Below are 27,687 nucleotides of genomic sequence, written 5' to 3'. Positions count from 1 at the left end.
GTTCAATTTGAATGATGCTCATTTTACCCCCACTGCATGTTCATATTACTCCCAACGTATGTTCATATTACCCCCATTACATGTTCATTTTACCCCCAAATATACGTTCATATTACCCCCGGTGCATGTTCATTTTGCCTAGGGGCCGTCCATAAATGACGTAGCATTTTTTCACTGATTTTTTACACCCCCCTCCCCCTTCGTAGCATTTCGTCACAAATGCTGATACCCCCCCTTGGAAAATACGTAGCATTTCAAGCAACCCCCCCCCCCCCCCCTACAATTTTTTTATTTGTTTTCCTTAGCAATAGGGTTAAACCAAAAAATTGGAATTCAAAAGTTCAATACAGATTTTGCTATTAATTACTGACTGAAACGAAAGGATAATCTAACGAATAAATGTTTGATTTGCAGTAGCGCTCAAAAGTAATTTGGAAAACAGTTTTAAATGAACTTTCCTATTTAAGTTGTTGGCTAAATTGTATTACTTTTGCTGTTGTTACCATGAACAATTAGTTTACAACTGAAAATATAGAAAAAAGGAAAAATCTTTGATTGGATTGATGAAGCTAACAGTAACGAGTTGGGGTACATTAGATTTTCTAATATGTTTAAAAGAAATTTAGTTATATTAGAGGATTGTTTTTTAATTATTCGTTGTTAGGAAACAGATTTCAATGAAAATGTTCAAGATAAGATATATTTGATTTGAAATTGATATTCGTCATTATTATCCAAATTCAAATCCATTTATCAATCAGGTGCCAGATGTAGAAAAGATTGCACTTGTAATATTTGGAATGTTCAGAAAATCTAAGCGATTATTGTACAAGTTATTCAACATTATTGATATTTCAGCTTAACGTCATAATCGTTCCCCATGATGAAATAATCTTACACAACCTATAACGATACAATTAAATACTAAAAATAATCTTTCTTCAAATTTATTAAGAAAATTGAATGATAGAACAATTTCGATTAAACTCGAATCTGTTGTCCAGGCTATTCCATCAAGTTTTATTCAGGCTATTCCATCAAGAGCATTGATATATCAAAACAAATCGATGAGTTGATTGGGTGCAGATCTTTTGCAACCGGAATGAATATCTTGTTTGAATGTAATATTTGCCAAAACAAACATATTTTTTTTAAGAAATAAGCTCTAACAGAATATATATAAAACTAAAACAATGTTTTCCAAGTCGTTAAAGCGTTGATTTTTAATTAATTTATTTATCTCTTAATTTATTTATTTATAAATTAATTTATTATTCCATGAATATATTGCACTACAGAAAATCTAAAATTTTGTTACAATTTTTTCAATCATGTCATATGAATGTTTTGAAGCTGAATCATCATTTTATAACCCAACTTTATAAGTCAAACAATGAAAAAAGAAGTTTGATAAAAAAAAAATTGTGTGACATTTTTTTCAGCGCCTCTTATTTTAGCGGCGTGATTCAAAATGCTACGTCCACTAGCTAGGACCCCTCCCTCCCCCTCGTCACACATCGTCACAAATTCGTGAAGCCCCCCTCCCCCCTAAAAAGCTACGTCATTCATGGACGACCCCCTACATGTTTGAAATATTGACTTTATGGAGAGAAATTTTCAATATTATAATAATGTTGATAAAATTCTATTTCCCTCACATTATTTTTCAACTCGTTACATGACATTAGGGGCCTTCCTTTAGCAAAGCCATGCTGAAGGTGTCTGGGTTCGATTCCCGGTCGGTCCAGGATCTTTTCGTAATGGAAATTTCCTTGACTTCCCTGGGCATAGAGTATCATCGTACCTGCCACACGATATACAAATGCGAAAATGGCAACTTAGGCAAAGAAAGCTCTCAGTCAACAACTGTGGAAGTGCTCATAAGAACACTAAGCTGAGTAGCCGGCTCTGTTCCAGTGGGGATGTTAATGCCAAGAAGAAGATTTGACATAAACATCCTTCTTCAATTTCGAGCAACTTAAAACGAATCTGACAGCTTCATAAGTAAGTAAACACGAAAATTACTTATGGTGTTCATTTTACCCCCAATTTCCCTATCGCTTCGTTTCTTTTACCTTAAAAAATATATTTTCCAAATCTTGAATTTTGAGACTGATATATTAAAAATAAAAATCTGGACTTTATTGCCGTGCAAAGTAACTAGCTGTTCGATTCCCGCTACAGTGTTTTTTCGTCATGAACGTATTACGACTGTGTCATTTAGCGTTGCTTGCTAGTCTGTCGATTCGTGTGATGCTCCTTTCAAAAATCATAATCGTACATAATGCTTTCCAGGAAATTTTCCACGGTAGGGTTGACAGCTAAAAGTGCCCATGCAATCGAAACGGAAGGGAAAACAAAACTTACGAATATGGCCAGAGCTTTACATTTTCCTTTGTACTCTAATGATCACACTGTTTGCGAAACTTTTAAAACTCATGCTAAACCAAAAAGCCTGCTGATCGCAGCTGTCTTATGGATTGTCAGTGTCTTTATTTTCAAATTTGATAGTTTCCAAATATTTAAATGCATTCGAAACAAAATTTGATTGTTTTATGTAATTTTTCAAAAAGCTGGAATATATGTAACAATTTCAAAAAGCAAATTCGTGCTTTAGTATGGTTAAGGTGGTTATAAAATGAAGCCAAACTGTGAATTTTCAAGTGCACAAGACTGGAATATCTGACAACAGTTCGCTTTGAAAATCAATTAAACTGCTTGCTTGCTGGTGGTGACCAATGGGATAAATTTTCAACGCGGAGCGCTGTTTGGTTCTCTGGTCTCGTGCTCTTGATATTTTGAGGCGTGGCTTCGTTCTATAATCACCTTAATGACCTGAATTCGACAATACCCTGTAATATTTAAGTTATCCGTCTAAGTTTTTTTCAGTCCTACAAACTACTAAAAACTAATATTATAATGACGTAAATTCAATAATTTTAAGCATACTCTATGTAAAAAATAAAATAAAGTAAATTTGATATCGGGGGTCAGATAGCCATAACGGTAAACGTGCAAATACTCAGCAAGACCATGCTGAGGGTCGTAGGTTAGAGTCTAGCTGGTCCAGGATCTTTTCGTAAAGGAAATTTTCTCGACTTCCCTGAGCGTAGAGTATGATCGTCCTGTCATACGATATGCACATGCAAAATTGGTAGATTGAAAAAGAGAGCTGTCAGTTAATAACTGTTGGAGTGCTCATGCGAAGTTGAGAAGTTGAAATGGTACACTGCTGAATTCGGTTTTAATTTATTTATAGGTATTCCACTAAAGTATTCGAAGGTTTATTATTTTTTTCAATTTTGATTTTTATTCCGTAATTATTTTCGAGAAAAAAATCTTATATAGGGAAGGCGTACCAGTTATCGCCATAGCACCAGTTATGGCTATATTGACAAAAAAATGAAAAAATAGAGTATTACCATCAATTATAACAGTATTTAATAAGCAGTTGTCATAAGCAAGGCTATTTTTTACATTTTCGGCCAATTTACTACAGTTATCCTTTCTTATTTCTAGTGTTTTTAAGTATTCTCATTTCCGAAGTAACCATATCCACTGCTATCTTATGGATTCGTTATCACACAAGCCAGTTTTTAATAACCTGTTTGAGCGGCTGTGATTTTTTAAAATGACTAATTTTTTTACAAGGATATTCTAAGAATCAATGAAAATACTTAAGAATATCAATTTTATATTAAAGAGTCCGAATATCTACAACAACTGGTGTTTTATGCACGGACAAAGTTAAGCCATAGTGTTCCCTATTTCGCAACATGCGAAGTGGATCAAAGCTAGCGAGAAAAATATTAGTAGTAGTTTGTCACAACAGATGTAAAAAATCTGAAAGCGGTGTCGTTTGCTTCGAAAGTTTAGTGCTGTATCCATTAATTCTGCCAGTGTTTTTGTAAAATATTATCCAGGTATGTTGAATTCTCTAATTAGGTAATTAATGTTCTATTGAAAGCTAAAAATCTGTTCTTTAGGATGGTTAAAATTGCTAAGCGACGTAAGAGTATCAGCGCAGTGAGACACACGGAGGAGACGATTCAAAAATGCATGGAATATGTTAAATCCGGAAAGAAATCCATGTATGCGGCCTGTAAGCTACTAAAGCTGCCCATGTCCACAGTGCGATATAGAATGAGTGATCGATGGAAGCATAAGAACGTTTCGGGACCTCGATCCGTTTTGACAAAGGAGGAGGAACAACAGATTGTTGACTGGCTGATTGGGATGCAAGAGCGCGGGTACCCGATTACAAAGAACGGTTTGAAATTCAAAGTTGGAGAGTTTTTATCAGCTAATCCACGGGAGACACCATTCAAAAACAATCGCCCTGGTAAGTCTGGAAATATTGCGGAAATTTAGGCATTAGAGGTGCGTTCCAAACGCATGTTATAATGTGATGTTTTACTGTTCTAGGACGCAAATGGTTCGGTGCATTTATGCGTCGTAATCCAGGGTTTTCTCTGCGGACTCCGGAAACAGTGTCTTCTGCAAGCGCCAGAGTTAGCGAGGGAGATATTCGAGGCTGGTTTCGCTCCATTAGGGGCTGGCTTGAGAAGCATGATATGTTGGAGATTTTGGATTGCCCGGAGCGTGTTTTTAATGGAGATGAAACATCCTTTTACTTACATCCAAAGTCCAAAGAAGTGCTCGCCAGGACTGGATCGCGCAACGTCTATGAGGTCGAACAAGCACCAGGAAAGCAAAACGTTACGGTTATGTTTGCTTTTAGCGCTGCTGGATGTATTGTACCTCCTCATGTCATCTTGCCAGGGAAACGCCTCCGCAAAGAAGTTATTGCAGGATTTCCAGACGCCTGGGGGATTGGCCAAAGCGAAAGAGGTTGGATGGATGTGAACAATTTTCGTTCTTACATCCAGAACATCCTTCATCCTTTCCTGGTACAACAGAATGTAGTGTTCCCTGTTATTTTTTTCGTCGACGGCCACGCATCCCACAAGTCTTTGGAAGTAGCAGACCTTTGCCTATCGCTAGGAATAGTATTAATTTCCCTTTATCCGAACACAACCCACATAACACAACCTGCAGACGTCGCGGTGTTTAAACCGCTGAAGGACGAATGGAGACGGGGAGTAGAACAGTGGCGTTCAGACCATCATGGAGAAATCCTAACATTGGTACATTTCGGTAAAGTATTAGCACAAACTGTTGTACAAGGTATAAAACCTGCAAGCATTAAAAATGGATTCAGGGTTTGTGGATTGTGTCCATTTGAACCTGATAATGTGGACTACAGCAAGTGTATCGCGCGGACATGCAATGCTCCCGAAGAATCTGAGGCCTCGAATCACGAAATTGATCCGCCAGCTGAATTGGAACCTTCACCATTATCACCTCAACATGATTCATTCACCACTGTTGATCTACAATCCTCCACGCTGAATACACGAGACAATACAGCTGTGTCCCTTCAAACAACTGATGAATGTGTGTCTGTTCACATAAACAAAATTATCCAAGCTGTAGATATGATTGGACCTCAAACAATGAGCAGAATTCAAGGAAATGTTGGCCTCCTTTCTCGAGATGAGCGGACTATTCGATTCTTTTATCAAGAATTTGTTAGACCATACATCAGCGTAACAAATTGCGACACGGTAGATGGTGAAGATATCAACAGACTCCAGATAGCTTCCGACATACTTGTTCCTGATATGGTGACCGATCCAGCAGCAATTGATGATAGTATTCTTATGTGCTCGATTGCTGCAACGAGCAACGACGAGGAAGAATCAGTTGCATTTGATAATATGAATCTACCTCATGAAATCCCTCCTATTGTAATTGAGGTGCCAGCTGATACTTGGAACCAATCACTCAATTCGTCGCAAATGGAAACAGAGGATATCATCTATTGCCAACTCAACAATGAATCACCTACTAACAATTCAACGCAAAATGCTGGAAATGATCATGCGATAAGGAATAATGAAGGTATGATGTTCAGAATATTAAATATAAAGTACTTTAATACCCTTTGCTTATATTTTAGCTGATAATTGCTCAGAATACCGTCGCACTATTGATGCTGAGTTTGAAGATAACATACAACGCGACAAAGATTCAATTCACCCTGAAACGTCTCCGACAGATTCTGTAGCAATGATGTCTGGACCGGCCCGAAGACTATCAGAGTTTTTGAAACTACCACCTACACCACGACGTTCTACGAAGCATCGTAATTACTCGAAGCAGTATTACCCAGTTTTAACAGCAAAGGAACGGCTTGATGAAATGCGGAAGAAAGAAGATGAAAAACGTGTCAACGAAAACCTAAAAGTACAAAGAGCAAAAGATCGTGAAGCAATGAAGAAGAAGCGTGAAGAAATTAAAAAGGCTAAGGCTGAGGAACGTGAACGTAAAAAAGTAGAAAAAGAGCAGCAAAAAGAACAAGCAAAATCTAAGGCTAAGGCCAAACGTAGCAAACAATCAAAAAATTTGATTGGATGATGTTGTTACCGTGACTGTATGAATCGATTACTTACATTCAAATAAAATATAATATGTACACATTATTAGTTTTGTTTTACTTGAAATTTGAAAAACTCCAACAATCACTGTAAAAGAAACAACTACTAAGTGCATTACCTAAAATTTTAAAATTTTAAAGTTCCCTCTTCGTACGGAATCTTTGTATATTTAGTACTTTACTTGTAAGAAAATCGAGTACCTAATGGACGATCCCCAACAGGGGATCTTTGGTCACTTTAATATCGGTCTGAACCATCACCAAAGTCATCCAATGACGCATGTATACGATGCAACCATTCTTGGGATAATATTTCATCGTCAATCATAAATTATATCGACACTGAAATGCGCTAAAATGAACATGGATGATTTCCTAATATGTTGTATGAATTTATTTGTCAGGCTATCTAAGATCCATAACTGGTACACATGTATAGCGAATTAAGGAACACTATGGCCATAACTGGTACAAAGAAGAGATTATTTAAAATGACGTTAAAACATATATATTAATAGAAATTGTTCAATTAAAGCACTACATCCTTTGAAAAACATAGCATTGTATCTAAAAAATGTATCGTACATGATATCTCTGTTAGATTTCATACTTAAATAGTCATTTATCTGGAATATCACTCTAACTAGTGCGATAACTGGTACACCTACCCTAATTTTTGAGGATATAAACAAACATAGCAAAACCAAGATGGTTTGGTTGAGACAATTAATTTTCAAGTTGCCTCCAGCTGAAAGTCTCGATAATAAAGATAATAATAATAATTTTCAAGTTATTCACATATGTATGTTTACCCATTTTTCTATGACGTAGACTAGTTCTTGAATTATAGCGATAAACGTCATCGTCACCTGATGCTTTGAATCTTAGAGATAGTATGAAGTGTTTTTATCTCTCGTACATTGTTTTCGATCCTATTATAAAAAAAATCATAAATTAAAATATACAAATATTTTTTTAAATTTTAATGTATTTAAAACAAATATATTTCTGAATTTTTGGGTCACCCTATCTCACGAAAGAGCACCCTAATGTCGAAATAAAAAAATACGGGTCCAAAATTTTTCAAAAAGGCATGACTGGAACAATTTTCTAAACACACAAAAAAAATTTTTTTTTTTTCGAACATCGACCGCATTGGGGACGGACCAGCACAATTGTGCTGGTCTGAATTTGACCCTAAAAAGTTCATGGATTGTTAGAATAGCCAAAATAAAGAAAGTTTTGTTCTACGAGATGATGAGTTTATAAGGTAAATTTTGAAATAATCACTCAAATGTGGTCCGTCCCGAAAGGGATATAAACCTTTTGGACCACGGGACAAATATGCACGATTTTGAATGTTCGCCTGAAATCTTCACACAGTTTTCCACACCTTGAAGAGGCCATCCATTGATTACGTAAGACAATTTTCAGTGTTTTGCAACCTTCCTCCCCCTTGTCGATCTGCCGATCTGGGTAATACTTTTAGGGTGGTGGGTGATCGCTTCTAAGTTCCCACAAAAGTATGTCGCCTTTCTTGTAGATGGGCCATATTACCCGTTCCTTCCTTTTCTCCAGTAGCTGCTATGTTTCCCAAATTGTGCCTATCAGCCGGTGCAGACAAATGGCTAGTGCGGTTATTGATACATTGACCCTAGTTACATAGCTGGACCTTTTTTGATGAATAATTACTATAAAAGAATACTATTTTAAATTGACTTACCTTACTGAAAGTTTACTGTTAAGTTAGCCAGTTTATCTGCAAATAAAAGAAAAATGAAACAGTTAGATACCGAACTTTAACATAAGAATTGTTTTTTATTACAGTCGGGTCTCCTATTAAACGCATTCCTATAACGCGCCCTCCTATAAGACACACTAGAGCGTTATAAGAGACCCATGGATTATGGGATTTTATCACTTTGGGGGTATTCGGCGATGTTTCGGCGCTAAGTACGATCTACCTTTAGGAGTTGCGGATCATCCTTTTAATTAGTGGTGGCGCTTTTTCTGATTAACACTATATGATCCATGAGGGATAAGAATGCAACATTTTGTGACATATATCTCTAGATCCTGATGTTTTGGAAGGTTGGTGTCTTCGGAAGAATTGTTCAGTAGCTCAAGGGCTGACATGCGGTGATTATTCTGATACGGAATTGTGGGCATGTAATGTTTGTTTTGAGCATAGCTCAGTAGCCTGACCACTTAGAAATATGGCGTCTTCAGCAAAGTTGATCAGTAGCACAAAGGCTAACACTATTTGAGATGAATGTTTAGAGATTTTGCCACCAGGCGGCGCTAGTGAGCATGGAAGTTTTGTTTTGCGGATAGCTTAGTAGCCTGACTACTTCGAAAAATGGCGTCTCCGGAAATGTTGTTTAGTTTAAATATACACTACCCGTCATAAATACGGACTCACTAAAATAAGTATTGCAACACTCAGCTGAATATTGAATCACCCTGAAAAGTTTAGCATACCTCAAAACAGGTAAATTCACATTGCTAAATCTCGAGATCCTCATGACTTGCAAATAAGCGATCTTTAGCAAAGTTGTTCAGGGGATCAAGGACATCCGAAAAGCAAATAGTTTGGTTCGCGATTTTGCCGCTAGATGGCGCTAGTGAGCATGTAAAATTAAGAATTTTAAACTAGTTCTAGCTTGTATTTGTATTTGTATTTGTATTTATTTATTTATTTCATCTGACCCTTTTAGTCTTAATGAAAAAATGTGATCTACAAGAGATAAAAAGTTCGAGTCTTGGGCAAAGTTGTTAAGGGGATCAATGACATCCGGAAGACAAACAGTTTGGTTCGCAATCTTGCTGCTAGTTGGCGCTAGTGAGAATGTAAAATTGAGCATTTCAAACTAGTTCTAGCTTGTGATCTACAAGAGATAGAAAGTGAATATGAAATGAATCAGACATGAATCACTCTAAAATGAGCAAATAAGCTCTGAAGTACTGAAACATGAATTGAAATAATCCTTAATAATTGAATAATGCGATGAAACAAACCTGAATAATTGTAGTCTGGAGTGTATGACAACTGAATCAATTGAATATGAAGATGAATCTTGATATCAGATGAATTGATATGGAACAAATTATCGCTGAAACTTTTGAACATGAAATAAATTAGATCTAAAACTCTTGAATATGAATGAATTGATTGATGTGAATCAATTGAATATAAAATGAATCAGTACTGCATTCTTCAAAAAATGAAGTGTCACATGACATGAGCGAATCATGTCTGAATAAATTGAACAAGAAGTTAATCGGTCTTGAAATACTTGTATATGAAGTGAATATTACCCTAAACACTTGACTATGAAATGAATCAGTCATGAATCACATGAAGTGAATCTGACCTAAAACACTTGAATATGAAGTGAATTGGACATGAGTCTCTTGGATATGGAGCTAATCAAATCCAAAACACTTGAATATAAAGTGAATGAAACCTGAATGCCTCAAATTTACCTCTCAATCAAACATCAATCACTTGGATATTGAACTAATCAAACCTGAAACACGTACATAAAGTGATTCAAGCATGAATCACTTGAAAATGAAGTGAATCAGCCCTAACCTACTTGAACTTGAAGTCATACCTGAAAAAGTTGAAAATGCACCTACAGTTTAGATGAATCAAACCTGAACCACTTGAATATCAAGCAATTCGTACTTGCAATAGGTAAATATGAAGTGATTCAGACCTGCAACTTTTTAATATAAAGTGAATCAAACCTGAATCACTTCAATATGGAGCGTATCCGACATGAATCTATTGGATATGAAGCGAATTAAATATAAATCACTGGAAACAAATCCTAAAACTCTTGAATATGAATCTTCAATCACTTGTGCATAAAGTGAATCAAAGCAAGCAAGAATCACTTGAAATCATTTGAACGTTTAAGTGAATCAAACCTGAAACAGTTGAATATGAGTGAATCAGATAAGAATCACTTGGATTCTGAATCATTTAACAAGGGGTCAGCCACAAATTACGTCACACTCCAACGGGAGGGAGTCGACCAAGCGTGACAAGCCTTACAAAAATTTCGGAGGACTCATACAAAAAGTGTGACAAAGGGGGGTCGAAAAAGTTGAAATTTAGCGTGACATAATTTGTGTACCATCCCCAATAAAGTGAATCTGACGTGAAACACTTGCGAATATGGAGCGAACAAAACTTGAATCTCTTGAATATAAAATGAATCAATCCTGAATTAAATCCACTTGAACATGGAGAGAATTTAACATGATTTCTTTATGACTCCATATTCAAGTCAAACCTGAATTACTTGAATATCAAACCCGAAAGACATGAATATAAAGAGAACCAGACATCAATAACTTGGATATGAAGTTAATCAAACTCGAACCACTTGTATATGAAGAGATTCTGACTTGAATAATTTGAATATGATGAATATGAGTCCTAACTGAATCACTCGCACATGGAGTAAGTCATACCAGAATCACTAAAATATGAATCAGATCTGATACACTTGAATATACAATTGATCAGACCTGAATCACTTTAATTTAATATGATTATGTCTCTAATCACTTCAACTTTCAAATGTCAAAGGCTTTCTGAACAGCATTCTGGAGATTCTATCTAATCAAATTCATATAGTTTAGGTTCAGTAATCCCTCCAGAACCAGAGTAAAAGTTGGTTTTCATGGCTAATTTGGACCGCAGTAAAATCAAGAGATAGAGATACTAGTACTCATTTAAACATGATCAACAGCGCCATATGATGGCAAAATTATAATTCAAACTGTTTCCTGGATGCCCTTGACTTGCCGAAGACTCAAACTTTCTATCTCGTATGGCTCAAAAGATAGATTTTTTTTTCATATATTTAATTAAATATGCGTACTTGTGCCACCTAGTGGTCAATTGAGTAATAAAATGGTTTGCTATTCGGATGTCCTTTACTTTCTGAACAGCTTTGCCGAAGACTCGATCTTTCTATCTCTTGTGGATCGCAAGCTAGAACTAGTTTGAAATGCTCAATTTTACATGCTCACTAGCGCCACCTAGCGGCAAAATTGCGAACCAAACCATTTGTTTTCCGGATGTCATTGATCCCCTGAACAACTTTGCCAAAAACAAAAACCCGAACTTTCTATCTCTTATGGATCACAAGCTAGAACTATTTGCTATCCGGATGTCCTTGCTCCCCTGAACAACTTTGCTGAATATCGCTTCTTTGCAAGTCGTGAGGATCTCGAGATATAGCAATGTGAATTTACCTGTTTTGAGATGATGCTAAACTTTTTGGGGGGTGATTCAATATTCAGCTGAGTATTGCAGTCATAAATACTACAACTCTGGTTAAATGAACAGAATATACTTTATTGTGTAGTGATGTTGACTATGTTTTGGTAGAGTTAACAGATTAATGTAGTCGGTTGAAAATCGTTGGTGCAGTTCTTAATTTTACTATGGAATCAGTAGTTTCTACAATAAAATTCATTTCAGTGTATTTATGACGGGAAGTGTATAATGTGTGCATACGATGGTTTTCTTCAAGTCGAGTCTAGTACAAAAAAGGATACAAATTCTTGTGGAATTAAATGATATGATTCGGTATTTCATCTACTTATAGGTATTTCACTAAACAGCTCGAAGAATTATTATCTTAAATTTCTGGGTAAAAGAAATTTGGAGTGTATCAAAAAAATAGACCATTTCCGTGAAAAAATATTATTTGCTCATAAGCTTTCTACTAATTTACTGGACAAACTTTCCCAAGGAACCCATATGTTATGTAACATCTAACTATTGAAAAACAACGAAAAACTGGCGGCACAGTAGTTCACCCAACGGTCCCCTACAATTTATATCTCTCCGACGTTTTTGGAAACCCCTTTTTCCCCTATGAATTTATCTCCACGTTGTGGTGAATTTTGATCAGCTGTTTCTCCGCGGTCTCTACTTTGTTGCTCTTTGGATTCGGATGTGTTTGTTCTGTTTTAGCATGGTGCATGGTGACCAAAAATTTGCTATCTCTGTTGCTCTCTTATCATGGCCAATTGACTGTTCTGCTCTTTGACACTTCCTGCAGGAATTGTTTACATTTATGTATGGAGTTGACATTTACTGCAGGAACAGTTGATTTTGATTTTATTCGAAGTTTCGAGGTTATGTCAAACGTGAAACGATCTATCTTCTCCTTTCATGCCACTTCTATGGTGGCAGGAATTCCCACATCCATCCCAGGAAACCACCATGGTGCTGGTCGTCAAAATATCTATATTTACAGGTTCCACCATATAGGAAACATAGTTTAATTGCGTGCGAATGGTGGATACGTATTTCCCCGTTTTTGTTTTTTGCAAGACTCCCATAACATTTGCCATCATCGAAGTTCAACTAATTTGAAGGGGGAAGAGAACCTTCCACAACCATCAAAAAGATCCTCCATATCCTTCGCATGAAGCTACTGGTACTCCGGTTGAATAGTTCTCAAAAAGTGTCCTGCTCATCTTGGTTTTGTAAGTAATCAGATGAAAACTGATGACGGAAATTCCACTGCGTGGGAGCAAATCATTTTCTGTTTGCTCTCTACTGAAAAACCGGAAGAGTTCCTGTGCCGATTTTGCAGGAGCTCCTCGTTTGCCATATTCGAATTAGGTCCAGCTTTCATGGGTATCGATTATCGAGGAATATGCTGCAGCGCAGTAAAATCTTCGTAGCTATTTTCTGCCGATCGCAAAACCGAAAGAGAACAGGACCAACAGGACCCTTGTCGAGGAATAACGCGGAGCACCACAGCAGCTTCAGCCAAGTAAATGAAGGCGACGCATAGGAATCCGTACTGGTATGTTCTTATGATTCCGGTAGCGGTCCGTATTCTGTTTTGGGATGTTCTTATGATTCCGGTAACGGTTTGAGCATTTGAGGTTATAGAACGAAAATTGCTGCTCATTTTTTCAATGTCGAGTAAGGTTTGTTGTGTGCTGCAATTTGACATTTCATCATGTCTACAAACATTCAACGCAGGGGTGTTATAGAACATTGTGGAAAAATCTCCACTCTGTATGCCCATAGGGTTGAAACAACTGTGCCGCACGATGATTTTCAGCTCAAAATGTGGTGAATTTTTAAGTTTTTAAAAAATTGTAAGAAAATCAGGACTGCATGTAAATAAAATCTAAAAGCGTCAATAATCATTAAAAACAATCGTCTATAGAAGAAAAATATAAAAACTGGGGGTAAGGTTTGACGGAAATGGTCTATTCAATTTCTGATCAAACATCTTCTACTTCATTCTACTCAAACAAGCCCAACTTGAAAGCCTTTTGCTTTTCAGTTTCGGGTGGACGTATCTATATCAAAAACCCACAAATAAACACCAATCGTGAATAGTGTCCGGTTCCATTGCTGAAAAAAAAATGAAAATCGCTTTGAAACCGACAGAGATATGCGTGGTCAAAGTTGCACTTCCAACTTTTGTTGGACCCTTGGTAGTTGGCGTAAGCTTTGGTAGAAACAGACACTATTTCATAATACCAAAACAGTCGTTTGAATTCCAGCAAATGTAACGCTGTAGTTACGAGCCATTTTGAACCTTAAAATGCACATTTTTCGAATCAACAGCTATACAGTAATGACCCGATTTTGTCAGCCCCCGATTTTGTCTACCCCTGATTTTATCTACCCCCGATTTTAGCATCCTTTTTTCCCGATTTTGTCAACCTAAAATTGATATTTATTTCAATCAGAGTAAGCACGTCTATACTGGCAATATTGGGTGCATAAAGTCAATTGTGACCACGTATATACAATCATCTAAAGTCCGAAATTTTGAAATTTGACATTGTTAATAATTATCCAAGAAACAGATCAATGTTACCTTGGCTAACGGTACATAGAAAATAGAAGTAAAAAACAATGTTTATATTAACAAAATCACAAAACTACGTCCTTAAGTTAAAATAAAACTTGAAATAAGTCGAATTTTTTTTACCGATTTTGGCTCTTTCCTGATTTTGTCAACCCAAAACACAGCATGGGGCTGACAAAATTGTGACTTTACTGTACTACAATTGAGCAATAACATGTGATCAAGCGCCCTTATGTATGCAACGTATATGCAAGCATGATTGCGCTCAGGATGGATGACTGTTTCTACTATTTGATGGAAAATATGTTTGTCTGTCAGATAATGACTATAAAAGAGTTTATAATAATGTACTTCATAGCTAAAAACGCTTACTTCCTTAGACGGCACGGTATGCCCCCAGTTAACCTAAAGACATACAGAAATCGAAACATTAGAATTTGATGAACAAAACAAATCTGCTACAGATGTTGCAGAATTTGTAAAACTAACTTAGATGGTATTCAGCGATAACAAAATTGCAGAAAAAAAAGTTTTTGGCGAACCAGAGCTTCTGCGACTACCAAAACAAGTTCTTGATGAGACACATGAAGAAGAATTGAGAACGGACATGCGAAATAGTTATTTATGCAACAAGTTGCAAAATGATGATTTTTTCAGCACGAGTTGTACATACAACGAGTGCTGAAAAAATCGAGTTTTGCAACGAGTTGCATACAACATTTTTTGCTATTACGAAAAGTGCCGTTTAAGCTGCATCATTTCCAGAAGCACAAACAAACATTTCAACAGAAACCACGTGGGCATACATCCATGTGTAGTATCATTTCAATATTTTTCAATCGCGTAGGTTGCGACGTAGTATCTACGAATGACACAAATTTTCTAGTTCACATCAATGTGACATCATACAGACCCATATTCCTTGTTGGAGGATAGAACAGGTAACTGTAACTGTACGCCTCCAGTAGCGGGTTCTGCTGTCACCTCTACGAATGCTGGACGATCCGTTCCTAAACCAGTATTGGAAGATCGGTCAATCGTTAGAAAATGCAGTTCGCCGAAAACTGATTTTTCTCAGTATCCATGGAAGATACCATGCTTCGGAAGTAGGGCGTATTAGAATGCATCCGGGTATGAATAAAATGCACCACTTTCGAAGATGTCTCATAGATTCTGAGAGAAATCCAAATTCGTTTAGAAACTGATTTTAACTTTTTATCGCGCCGACAATATCACCAGTCTTGCATGATCGCACATCAGATATAGAATCAAATGCTATGGCAGAATAGACTGGGATATTTGGCAGACGCCTCCCAAACAGAACTGAAAAGTGCTACTTTTCAGCACTGAAACCAGTGCTGAAAAGTAGCACTTTTCAGCATTGTTTTTATGGCAAGAAAAGCAGGCCATTATGTTGTACATCTCATCAATGAAAAGTTGATTGATTTGCAACGGAATCGCAAAAATATCTTTTTGCAATTTCTCGTCGTAATAGGCTGTTTTTCTTCACGTCAATCTATCATGAAACGGCCTACTTTCCAGCACTGAATTATGCAGTGCGGGAATAGTCATTACCTAACTGAAACCAGCGCTGTAATGATTCATTACGCAACGCTTTCTCATTACGAAACTGTTTTGAGTTGCGTTATGAATTATAACACAACAATTTCTCAGAAATTGTAAAATAATGATCAATGCATTCCGATATAATTTCTGATACCCTCAAGTTGTCTTCTACGAAATTGCAAAAAATGTTGTACATAACTCGTAGCAGAACTCGATTTTTACAGCACTCGTCGTAATTATCCTTTAAATTTACGACTCGTGCTGTAAAAATCATCATTCTGAAACTTGTTCCGTATGATGATTTTTACAGCACGAGTCGTAAATTTATCCTACGAGGCTTGCCGAGTAGGATAATAACGACAAGTGCTGTAAAAATCGAGTTCTGCAACGAGTTACGTACAACATTTTTTGCAATTTCGTAGAAGACCACTTGAGGGTATCAGAAATTATATCGGAATGCATTCACCATTGTTCTACAATTTCTGAAAAAGTGTTGTGTTATGATTCATTACGCAACTCAAAACAGTTGCGTAATGAAAAAGCGTTGCATAATGAATCATTACAGCACTGGTTTCAGTTAGGTAATGTCTATTCCCGCACTGCATACTTCAGTGCAAGGCCGTTTCATGACAGATTGACGTGATGAAAAACAGCCTATTACGATGAGAAATTGCAAAAACTACTATTTCTGGTTGATGAATCTATACTGACATATCGGGAAAGAAAGCATTAGTTTTGATGGTCAGGATTCAGCAATGGGAAAATTACAAATTTGCATTTCGTGATATTGCGGGGATATTTAAAAATTTTGATTGCTTCGCCGAAATAACACGCAGTCTATAAATTGTCTATAAATTGGGCTTTTGTCAACCTCCCAAACTTCAAAGACGCCGTCAATTTTTTTTTGGAGAACACCTAACACTCCCTACCAGTTAGCAACATTCATGTCTTGTTCGTTTAGTATTATTCGTTTAAGTCCCAGGTAGCTACATTGCTCAACCTAATCATTCATATCTCAAATGATATTTTGATTCCAAAGAACAATAGAAACTACAGAGTGACAGAAGAGTCTGAGAAGACGTATCATGATTTTTGTTTATTCAATATGTAATCGAGGTCAATAAAACTACAATGCTCGATGTCACGGGTTGCTTAGATTAAATAAGTAGAAAATTTCCCGGTTGATTCCTCTGGATTTTCCAGGAATCATTTTTTTTCTTGCAACGCGTAATACATTTCATTCACGAAACGCGACGCGAGACAAGACTTCTTCTTCTTCTTTCTGGCGTTACGTCCCAACTGGGACAAAGCCTGCTTCTCAGATTAGTGTTCTTATGAGCACTTCCACAGTTATTAACTGAGAGCTTTCTTTGCCGATTGACCATTTTTGCATGTGTATAATCGTGTGGCAGGTACGAAGATACGCTATGCCCTGGGAATGGAGAAAATTTCCTTTACGAAAAGATCCTCGACCAGCGGGATTCGAACCCACGACCCTCAGCATGGTCATGCTGAATAGCTGCGCGTTTACCGCTACGGCTATGTGGACGCGAGACAAGACATTACACTTATAGTTCTTACTAACGTTAGTAAGAACTATAAGTGTTATGTCTTGTCTCGCGTCGCGTTTCGTGAATGTCGTGTTGTTCTTACGTTAGCACAAATCACACAAATTGATAGCATAATACATTCTATCATGTTTTTAAACTCGTAGCTGTGCTTTTGAGCAAGGATATTCCACACATATTTATCCTGAAGCTCGTATGCCATTCCTTTGCACTGTGCGCTTCGTACTCATGTAAAAATATCCCGAAAGAAGTTGTATGGCTCTATAAAGAAATTCATTCGTTCCTCGCCAATAGTCCTCTGAGAACAGCCAAGTTCCAGCAATTCCAAAGTCTTCTGAAAATTAAGCCTTTAAGGGTCGATTTCTTCATCACCGCTTAGGCCTTAAGCCTAGTTTAACTAGGTATATGGGCAAGCGTGGTTTACGGCTTAAGCCATGGTGAAGAAATCGGCCCTAAGAATGCTACACACGCTGGTTATCACTGGAACATATCGTCAATCGCCTGTTAGACAGATTCGACGCCTTGAATGTGCTTTGGTTTTGGTCTAGTGTCACCTGCAATTCCTTTCATTCGTACTGCCGAAAATTAACAACCTAAACAAACTATTTCATTCGGAAAACCGAACGAACGAAATTATTAAAAACTATTCTGGATTGCTTTTTGAAACCCGAATACACAAATAAAATGAAAGGGATCCATTGGAATAGCCACGAGCTTGAAAAAAATGCATTTGGGAGCGAGACCTCAAATTCTGATTGATAGATACTCAGACGAAAAGAAGCTGACTGAGGTCGATCTGTACAAAATCCGGCTAAATGAAAGTATGTTTTTCATTACTACAGTCGATTAATGACTAAACGTTTCGATTTTACCAACGATGCATTGATAAACTTGGCAATAACCGACCCAAAAAACGTAGTGAAGAAGGCTCATGCATCTATTTACGCACTACTGAAACATATTCCCGAACTATATGATATCAAAAAGATGATCGATGATGAGTTCAGAAAAATCTAGAACATACAACACAATTCAAAACAAGCAGTTGAATTAATGGATGGTCCGAAATTCTGGAGCGAAGTTCTGTCGACTGGTGAATTAGCGTTTCCGTTGTTTCGATGATTAATTCCGATTTTATTGTTGTTGAAAAATTTTTTCAACGTACTACCTCAACAAAACAAGTGATCAGGAATAGCCTTAATACAACAACAATGATCGGAATTCTAGCTGCTACGGAATATGTAAAAACTCCCAAGACCTCCATGGGAATCCAAGAGGTAAAAGCTGAATGATTCTCGAAGGATATGTACAAAATGAACGAGAAATGATTCAGAAGCAGGAAGTGATTAAGAAAATTCTTGAAAAAAAAAAAATTGTTCAGTAAATTTATTTGGATATTTACAAGAACTGCAATATCATGCTTCCAAAGTAACTGCCTTCATGTGTTTTAATTGTAATGCTGCAATCAATATTCAATATTTTAAATAAAATTTCGTTCGTTATATAATTGATAACCGTTAATGAACCATATAAAAATACATAATATCCAAAATTCCTATTTTTTACTCCATCACATACTTTACACAGATTCCCAAAACTTGGACCTCCAATGCATCCGCGTTAGTAATGAAATATGTTTATTTTTATTCTATAGTCCGATATTTTAGCAAAATTTACTCAGTTCTACTATTTTTCACATATACCGTAATCCGGGGTAACATTGATCATTTTTTTTGAATATATCTCAAATATTTCGTTTGAAAATGTAAATGTTGCAAATTTTATATTTTCAAAAGAAGTACTGCCACCCATAGCTCGTGACTATATGCTGTATTTTGTTTTTTGAAAGATTTAAGCATGTTTAAACAAATGTTTTAAGCAATTTTTTGATTTAGCTAATATGGGGTAACATTGATCACCTATGTAAACAATGTTCGGTAATATTGAAAATCGTGGCCTCCGAAGCCGAATATAAAGGCCAAACGTTTACAAGTCATTTACTTTTTAATTTATTTTAAAATTAAAAAAACCGCGAACCACGGAATACGCCTAAAGGTAGGCAATTTCCTAAGGGAACTCTATATTCTTTACAGTAATTCGTTAATGTTGCCTAATTGAGCATACTTATGAAAGTTTTGACAACAGAATCGTTTTCAGCGATGCCATTTTTAGTCAGATCCGCATTTTCCTTGCTCATATTGTTTGCAGAACTTATGTGAGACATGAATGTTCGGTAGTGTCATCCCTACCCATTGAAATAATTGTTTCGAAAAGTTGACAAATTAACGCATAAGGTAAACGTAATTTACGCAAAAATCTTCACTTTCATTAGCTTATGAATATAAGAAAGAGAAGCACCATTCATGATTTGGAAATGTTCCATCAATAAATGGCGATACAAACTTTTTAGGAGATGGGTCATTCCGATCAATGTTACCCCGCTGATCAATGATACCCCGGATTACGGTACCTACATATTCATAATTTTGCATTTGGAACTGGTTTGAAGTAAAACCGTAAAACCTCACGTGAAATTTCGTTTAGTTTTTCTACATTCTAGGTTATAATTCTTCCTAATTACATTTGTAAGTTTCCTGCACGACTTATGGTTCGGCTCGATTACGGAGGATACCAGAGGATAATTTTCTGACTTTTCGATAGCGGTTATTAGGATTTAGGTTTTAAATTTTTGTATAACTTCAGCGTAAAATGCCTTAATAGAGTTACTGTATGTAAGATTAGCTCTCTCCCTCACTAACCTATAATGTGTACATTTTTCTAGTTAGTTTAAGTTTAACAGCTATCATGGTCACAAGGCAAATTACCGGCAAACTTAGGTTTGAGCAGAACTCACTAGGATTGTAAGATAATATTTAGGCGCTAACTAATTTAAGCAATAATTCATCGTATAATATCGAACTCACTTAGAAGGCGTGTTAGTCATTACTATTTACTTTTGCTTCTCTTCTAATTCTGACAACGTTTTCCTATGTGTCATAGTCAACCACCGACAACTTCACTTCACCGGTGTCAAGGGACCATGCAAGGTATTTTATTTTGAGCAGTTGGGTAATTCCAACTATATTTGAGAAGATATTCCAGTTTTAATGCAACTTTGATCCATATATGTGTGCTATCCATAACTGTGGGGTGACTGTACCAGTGATATATTTGACTTTTATTTTATCTTGGAACTTCAATGACGATACGGTGAACCTAGTAGCCAGTTAAACTTCTGCCAATTTTCGTCGAAGGCTGATGTTCTCTTGACGCAGTTTCATGTTGGCTTCCTGGCTGTTTGGGCACGTCAGGAGTTAATCATCAATGTTAACTTCCTTTTCCCGATCAGCCTATATAGCCGCGTAGTGTCGGTAGCGGTTGTTTCAACTGGCTAAGAATTAACACTACGGACTGCCTGTTCCGGTGGTAAAAGTCCACCTCACAGGTGACCCCTAATTCATACGGCTTTAAGCTTACCGTGCCTAAGAATGAATGGTTAGGGGGGTCTAAATAAAACCTAGCCGCAAACGGAGCCTGTGGAGTTCCTGGGTGCCCTCTACAGTAATATGCCCTTCCTGTGCTACCCGGAGCAATGGTGCAGGTGACCTTGTGTTTCTCCGAGATAATCGGCTGCACTTCTTCAGTCTCAAGCCTGAGGCTAAATAAGGGTGGGATTATTAATACATTGTAATTTAGTTTAAATTTTCACCTACATGGTTTCGCATTATGCGTTTTACGCAGCGTATTATGTGCTTTTCGCCTTTGGCGACTTTTAAAAGATACCGATCTGGTTTTTGTTCGCTGCTGATCTTTTTCGTTCTGAGATGGCGAAAAGCTTAATCCTGCCTAGTTTGGGTAGTGGCTACGGCTAGGATAGCTTAGTTAGATCAATCTCCAGCATAAAATGTCAGCAACGATCAATCTTTGTAGACTCATGCAAATGGTACAGCTCAAGTGGCACTAGTTCAAAAACCTTACTTTTGTGAACTTTTATCTAGGTAACCTAGTGGACCCAGTTTTTGCTACTTTCAGAAAAATGAAATGGCATACTCCCGTGCCATGCCTCGTGCATGCGTGCTCGTAAATAGCGCTGACGTCGCTACACTCATTTCTGAGTTAACAACCAGAGATGTATGTGCTGTCACAATTGATATATCTGTATGTGACCTCAATAGGAAACCTCAACCGGAAAATTCCGTATTTATACGTCTTTCGTTTTTTGGTGTATTTACCACATGATGAACCATCCCCAATGGATGATTTCAAACGAGTTGTCGTTCACTGCCTATGAAAAAGCCTTCTGCTGATTGTGTGCAGTGATGCTGATATTCATCACATCATCTGGAGCAGCTCAGATATCAATTTGAGAAGCTCCAGTCTGATGGAATGCTTAAGTAGTTCAAATCTTGGATTACTTATTGTAGGAAATCGCCTACATCTCTATATGAACATATGAATGTAAATTCGCAGACTTTGCGTATTTTATACTCCACAAACTGTTAATTGGTTGTGACCAATTTTCATGGATTTTCTCCGTCCAATGGAAATCCTAGTGATTTGGATGTTTCCACTTCCGGTGAATTGGGACACAATTGTCCTTGCTTCGAGTGATCTCAAAATTGCTTGTCACTTTGCTTATAGGAAATGTTTCTCACAACTCCCTTCGCGGGACGAGTGGACGTCTGTACATTACTGAGCCACCCCAAAGGTGGCTAAGTATTTAACAAATCTGTCAAAGCAGAATTGCAGTCGCTTGGTTACAACCTTAACTGGCCACTGCCGACTCAACTATCACATGACAAATATTCAGTGTGTTGATACATTTGTGTGTTATAGTTGTGATTCCGATTATGGAACTTCTTATCACCTGATATGTAACTGTCAAGTTCTCGCGTAATTGCGATTCCAATTACTTGGTAAACACTTATTAAGTGAAACTGATTTCAGTAACCTGAATCTTCATGACGTTCTGTTATTCTTAACCCGCTGTGGTAATGAGCTATAGGCTCTCTTCGCGCTCATGCGTTTTGCAGCGCTCTTTTTAGGGCGCTGTTCGAACCATTCGAGCTACATGCTCTCATTTCGCTTATGCGATCTTCCCTCTTCAAGGGACCCCACTCCTATTTCCTCCCATCTTCCCCTTCCCTTTCCTCTCCCATCGGGTAGATGATGAAATAGGCTCAAATATGGCGATGGCACAAATCTCCCAGATGGAGGGGAACGTGCCTTTGGAGCCGGCCTTCTGATACCTGATACCTGATGCAAGGTATTTTATTTTGAGCAGGTGCAGCGTTACAACTAGGGTGTACGCAACAACTACGACACAAGCTTACAATTCCTGCGGATATGTCAATGTCCAACGTTCTAATAAAGTTATAGGTATTATATCGGTTAAAATTACCATTTTTTGCCTCAAAGTGATAGGATTTTCGCTCATCGTGCATTCTTAATATAGTCATTTCCTTTCAATCACAGGCATTCAGCGGTTTAATTAGGCGATTTGTATTTTTGAAGGCGGGGATACTCAGCGATGCTTTTTTCTGCATTAAGACATCCTCGATCAACAATCTTCGATCTGCCAACACAAAATCACCCTCCTCTATGTGATCAAGAAATCCCGACATCAAAGTTATCTGCTTATCTGATGTTCTACCTCCAAAAGCTTCTGAAATGAAGGAATAGCTTCCATCTGGGATAACACCTGCTAATACCTTGATAGTCTTGTGGTGTTCATAAAACTGTAGACATTTGCGTTAACCACCATCTAATCCGCTCGCGATGTTTTGATGGGAACTTCAAAACAATCCAGTATGATAGTCACTCGATTGTTTTATTTTTGACGGAAGTCATGTGGCATGTGCTTCTTCAAAACTTCACGCGTTGGCCAACGAACTAAACCTGCCAGAAACAAATAGATACAGACGATGACTTGAAAAACTCTATCTGATTACCATAGATTAGTCCAAGACTTTATAATGGTTCGTTTAGCCATATCTTCCGAAGAGCTAATCTGCTTCGAACATCGATAAGTCCTCTTTGAGAGCTTCGAATAGCTATCGCAGTACAACGCCTGAAGATATACGGTCACCCCACAGTTATGGATCAACTAAGGGTCATTTTTCAGAACAATATGTGATTAATAATCATGGTGACGCTGTACAAAACAAAATTACCTTCCTGGCTCTGCAGAATATATTTGTTTTTGGGAATACACCTTAAAATTCCCGATTATTTACGAAAAAGTATCAATTTTGCTAGAAATTTCAAACGTTGTCCACCCCACAGATGTGGATCAGTGGGAGAGGAGGATCCTTATTATGGATCAAATCGACTCATATTATGGATCAAAACACTATAACAGCAATTTATCTGCGAGGAAAACGAATGGTGTGTTAGTGAAAGCATACGTTTTGGCGTTTGTTTCGGAATCGTCTTATCGTTGATTCATAACTGTGGTATGGTTTTTATTGCCCCACAGTTATGAATCAATGCTTCTGGGAATACGGTTAACATTTTATTTGCTACGGACGGAAAAATATGCTTAAGCATATTATAATTGATTGCGATGCTATATAGATTTATGGTTCACGTAGTTAAAATGTGTTTTGGGTAATTCCAACTATATTTGAGAAGATATTCCAGTTTTAATGCAACTTTGATCCATATATGTGTGCTATCCATAACTGTGGGGTGACTGTACCAGTGATATATTTGACTTTTATTTTATCTTGGAACTTCAATGACGATACGGTGAACCTAGTAGCCAGTTAAACTTCTGCCAATTTTCGTCGAAGGCTGATGTTCTCTTGACGCAGTTTCATGTTGGCTTCCTAGCTAACCTCGGTGCTCCCTCTCCTTAGCAGCTTCCTGAATCGAGCTTGATGAGCTGATGAGCTCCTGTAGGTTGGTTGGTTCCTCCGATGAATCACCGGTGTTTTCGAAATTGTGACGATCAATAAATTCCTACAGTACTGCGCCGATATCCATTTCAGTTTCAATCACTGAACGATGTTTTTCACTTTCGTGGTCATTGTGGAATTGCTCGGTCCAGCAGTTTCTTCTCCGTAGTTCTGGTTAACGTCACACTCAGCTTGTTCTGTTTCGGCAATCCTACTACTTACTTCAGAAGAAATTGTTGCGTTGTGGGAATCTTGATGTAAATTCGATATGAACAAGGATGGTACCGTAAAACGGGGTAACTTTAATAGTTTTTTTTTTCGAAGAAAACTTTATTATTTTTGCATTATGTTTTAAAGTATTACAATTTATATTTATAAAACAAGTACTGACATCCTAGCTATCGATTGCACTATTGATTGATAGATTGCCAAAAGATTTATTTCAAATGGGTATATTATTTTTCATATAATCGAAAGTCGGTTTTCTGTTTTGGGGTAACTTTGATAATGGACTATAAATCGAACAAAATTGAATGAATTACGGAACTTTTACAGGGCGTTAAACGCTCTATGGAAATTTCTGCCTTAAGTAGAATACAAAAAAGGTCCCAGTTTGTTAAAATGCTTTTCGCTTAAAGATTTGAGACCGAATTCATGTTCTAGTGTAACTAGGCTGTCAAGGATAAGTGACGAACTTATTATGACTTCATCAAATAGTGATCGTAGAACACATTGTAAGCGTTGAAAAAATGCTAAAATCGTACATATTTTTAATATTTCTATATAAATGATTCCCACGAAAATAGCTTTGACATGAAGTATCCTATTAATATTCTTTACTTTTGTATTTGTTTTGCTTAACTGATTTACAGAAACTTCGTTATTTCGTTTAATATGTTGTGGGTCTCGCACTATCAAAGTTACCCGCATTATCAAAGTTACCCGGTTTTACGGTACCCAATCAATATCATCCAAGTAATCTAAATGTGCTGGTTGGCCTGTAACTGCAGTATCGGACAAATAAAATGCACCAAAGCCGTTTTCCCATATAAAATGGTTAACTTCAGAGAGCTATATCTCCGCCGTTTCTCAACCGATTCTTCTCATTTTTCCTGTGACAATTAGGGTGCAGAACCACTTGGACACTTCCATGATTTACTTTGGCATGGGGGGTTTTTCTCGACCGGATTGTCTGAAACTTTGCCATGAGGAGCACTTCACTACGACACATTATTATTTATTTATTTAGTTGGTGTTACATCAATTAATTTGATAAAACCTCGTTAACGATGTTACGCCAATTTACTCGGTCCATGGCTGTGTCTCTCCAACTTCGATTTTGGCCCACGCTCTCCAGATCTTGTTGCACCTGATCAAGCCACCTCGCTCGCTGTGCTCCTCGCCTTCTTGTGCCAACCGGATTCGACACGAACACCATCTTTGCAGGATTGTTGTCCGGTAGTCTTGCAACATGTCCTGCCCAGCGCACCCTTCCGGCTTTCGCAACCTTCTGGATACTGGGTTCGCCGTAGAGCCTAGCGAGCTCGTGGTTCATTCTCCGCCGCCACACACCGTTTTCAAAGATCCGCCAAAGATCGTCCTAAGCACCCTTCGTTCGAACACTCCAAGTGCTTGCAGGTCCTCTTCCAGCATGGTCCATGCTTCATGTCCATAGAGGACCACTGGTCTTATAGGGGAAGTGGTGGTAAAATGAACAGGGGTGGTAAAATGAACACCATGCCTTTCACCGAGAAAAAACAAATTTCGATGATTTTTTATCACACACGGACGATTTAGAGCATAAATCTGAGTGTTCGAGTTGATACTCAGGTCAATTGAAGTGAAAATATCAACGAAAACTAAGATTTTAGAAAACCACATTTCAAAATTAGAACTGATGTAACTTTTAGCTCGGAAGACTTGAGGTTTTTCAGTGAGGTGAATATCGTTATGATATGATGTCAAATCTGATAGCTTTAGAATTCTTTTTGAATGGGTTACAATCATCAATGGATGTATTTTCGGTGAGGCAATGAAAATTTTCAGAAATATTTGTTATGCTCACGTTTTTTGCGTGGTGTTCATTTTACCCACATAGTATTGAGGATTTTGCCCGCTAATAGACTCACACCTAAATAATTTTGTCACACCAAAATATTCTCCCACAATGTTTGCCATATATTGGATTGCGTCGTAGCTAACAAAACCAACAAGTAACGCACAAGTAACGCATTCTGTTGGATTGTACATTGTATGCAAGGTGCGGGCTTCTATTAAAGTGCCATGTAAACTGACGTGTGCGTATTTATTTTTCCACGTTGAAAATGTGCACGAGAATCTATTCGTCAACAAAACGAACAATAAAATGAACATTTGTATCCCTTTTTGATAGCGATGAAAATATGTGAAAATTTAGCCATTTTAGTCTGAATCCTTGTCGTTGCTATAGATTACATCCCTATTTTTGATCTCGTGCGATAAAACTATAAAAAATCCTCGTTTTTCTATCAGAAACAAGATGATTTCCTTAAGGTGTTCATTTTACCACCCCTTCCCCTAAGCGTTTTGTACATGGTACATTTGGTGCGAGGGTGAATCTTTCTCGACCGCAGCTTCTTCTGGAGCCCATAGTAGGCGCGACTTCCACTGATGATGCGTCTCCGTATTTCACGACTAACGTTGTTATCAGCCGTTAACAAGGATCCGAGGTAGACGAACTCATCAACCACCTCAAATCACTACGACACATATTGTGGCCAAATATGAGCTCAGTAGCTTTAAAAAAAAACACTGCCTAAGTGAATCAAAAGTGCCAAGAATTGGGTCCGGCTCCCTACCTCAATTTTTGATAACTATTGAAAAAGTTGTGTGAAAACTATTGGTTTAAAAATTACAGACAGGTTGAATTTTGACATAAAATTGCACCAAGACGAAAAGTGATGTACCGTAAAACGGGGTATCCTTGATAATGCGGGTAACTTTGATAGTGCGTAACCCACCACATACTAGACGAAATATCATAATTTCTGTTTATCAGTTAAGCAAAACGAATGCAAAACTAAAGAATATTAGTATGAAACTTCATGTAAGAGTGGTTTTCATTTGAATCAAGTACATTTGAGGCTATTAATACGAATATTAAAAATTGACACAATTTTAGCATTTTCGAAACGCTTACAAACAATCTGTTCTACGATCACTATCTGGTGTAGTTTTGAATAGTTGGCCACTTATCTTTGACAGTCTAGTTATCATAGAACTAGAATACGGTCTCAAATCTCTTA

The 27,687-nt window shown here is 37.3% G+C and overlaps 2 protein-coding genes across 3 annotated transcripts in view; one reads left to right on the top strand and one right to left on the bottom strand.

The window, feature by feature from the left end:
* LOC5569376 (dual oxidase maturation factor 1) overlaps nucleotides 1-27,687 on the bottom strand; it is a 413,009-nt gene that overhangs the window by 79,502 nt on the left and 305,820 nt on the right. For both annotated transcript variants that reach the window (XM_021844771.1, XM_021844770.1), the window contains exon 3: nucleotides 8,223-8,258. The gene's annotated coding sequence lies outside the window, so the exon portion shown is untranslated. The remainder of the gene's footprint in view (nucleotides 1-8,222; nucleotides 8,259-27,687) is intronic.
* On the top strand, nucleotides 3,909-6,545 carry LOC110676522. The gene is made up of 3 exons (XM_021844769.1): nucleotides 3,909-4,342; nucleotides 4,426-5,964; nucleotides 6,023-6,545. Exons 1-3 carry the CDS (start codon nucleotides 3,988-3,990, stop codon nucleotides 6,478-6,480), a joined length of 2,352 nt encoding a protein of 783 aa, XP_021700461.1. The 5' UTR covers nucleotides 3,909-3,987; the 3' UTR covers nucleotides 6,481-6,545.

The sequence above is a fragment of the Aedes aegypti genome, chromosome 2 (assembly GCF_002204515.2).
Source record: "Aedes aegypti strain LVP_AGWG chromosome 2, AaegL5.0 Primary Assembly, whole genome shotgun sequence".
Classification (NCBI taxonomy): domain Eukaryota; kingdom Metazoa; phylum Arthropoda; class Insecta; order Diptera; family Culicidae; genus Aedes; species Aedes aegypti.
The sequence above is the reverse complement of the archived record's forward strand: the minus strand, read 5'-3'. Positions and strand labels throughout refer to the sequence as shown.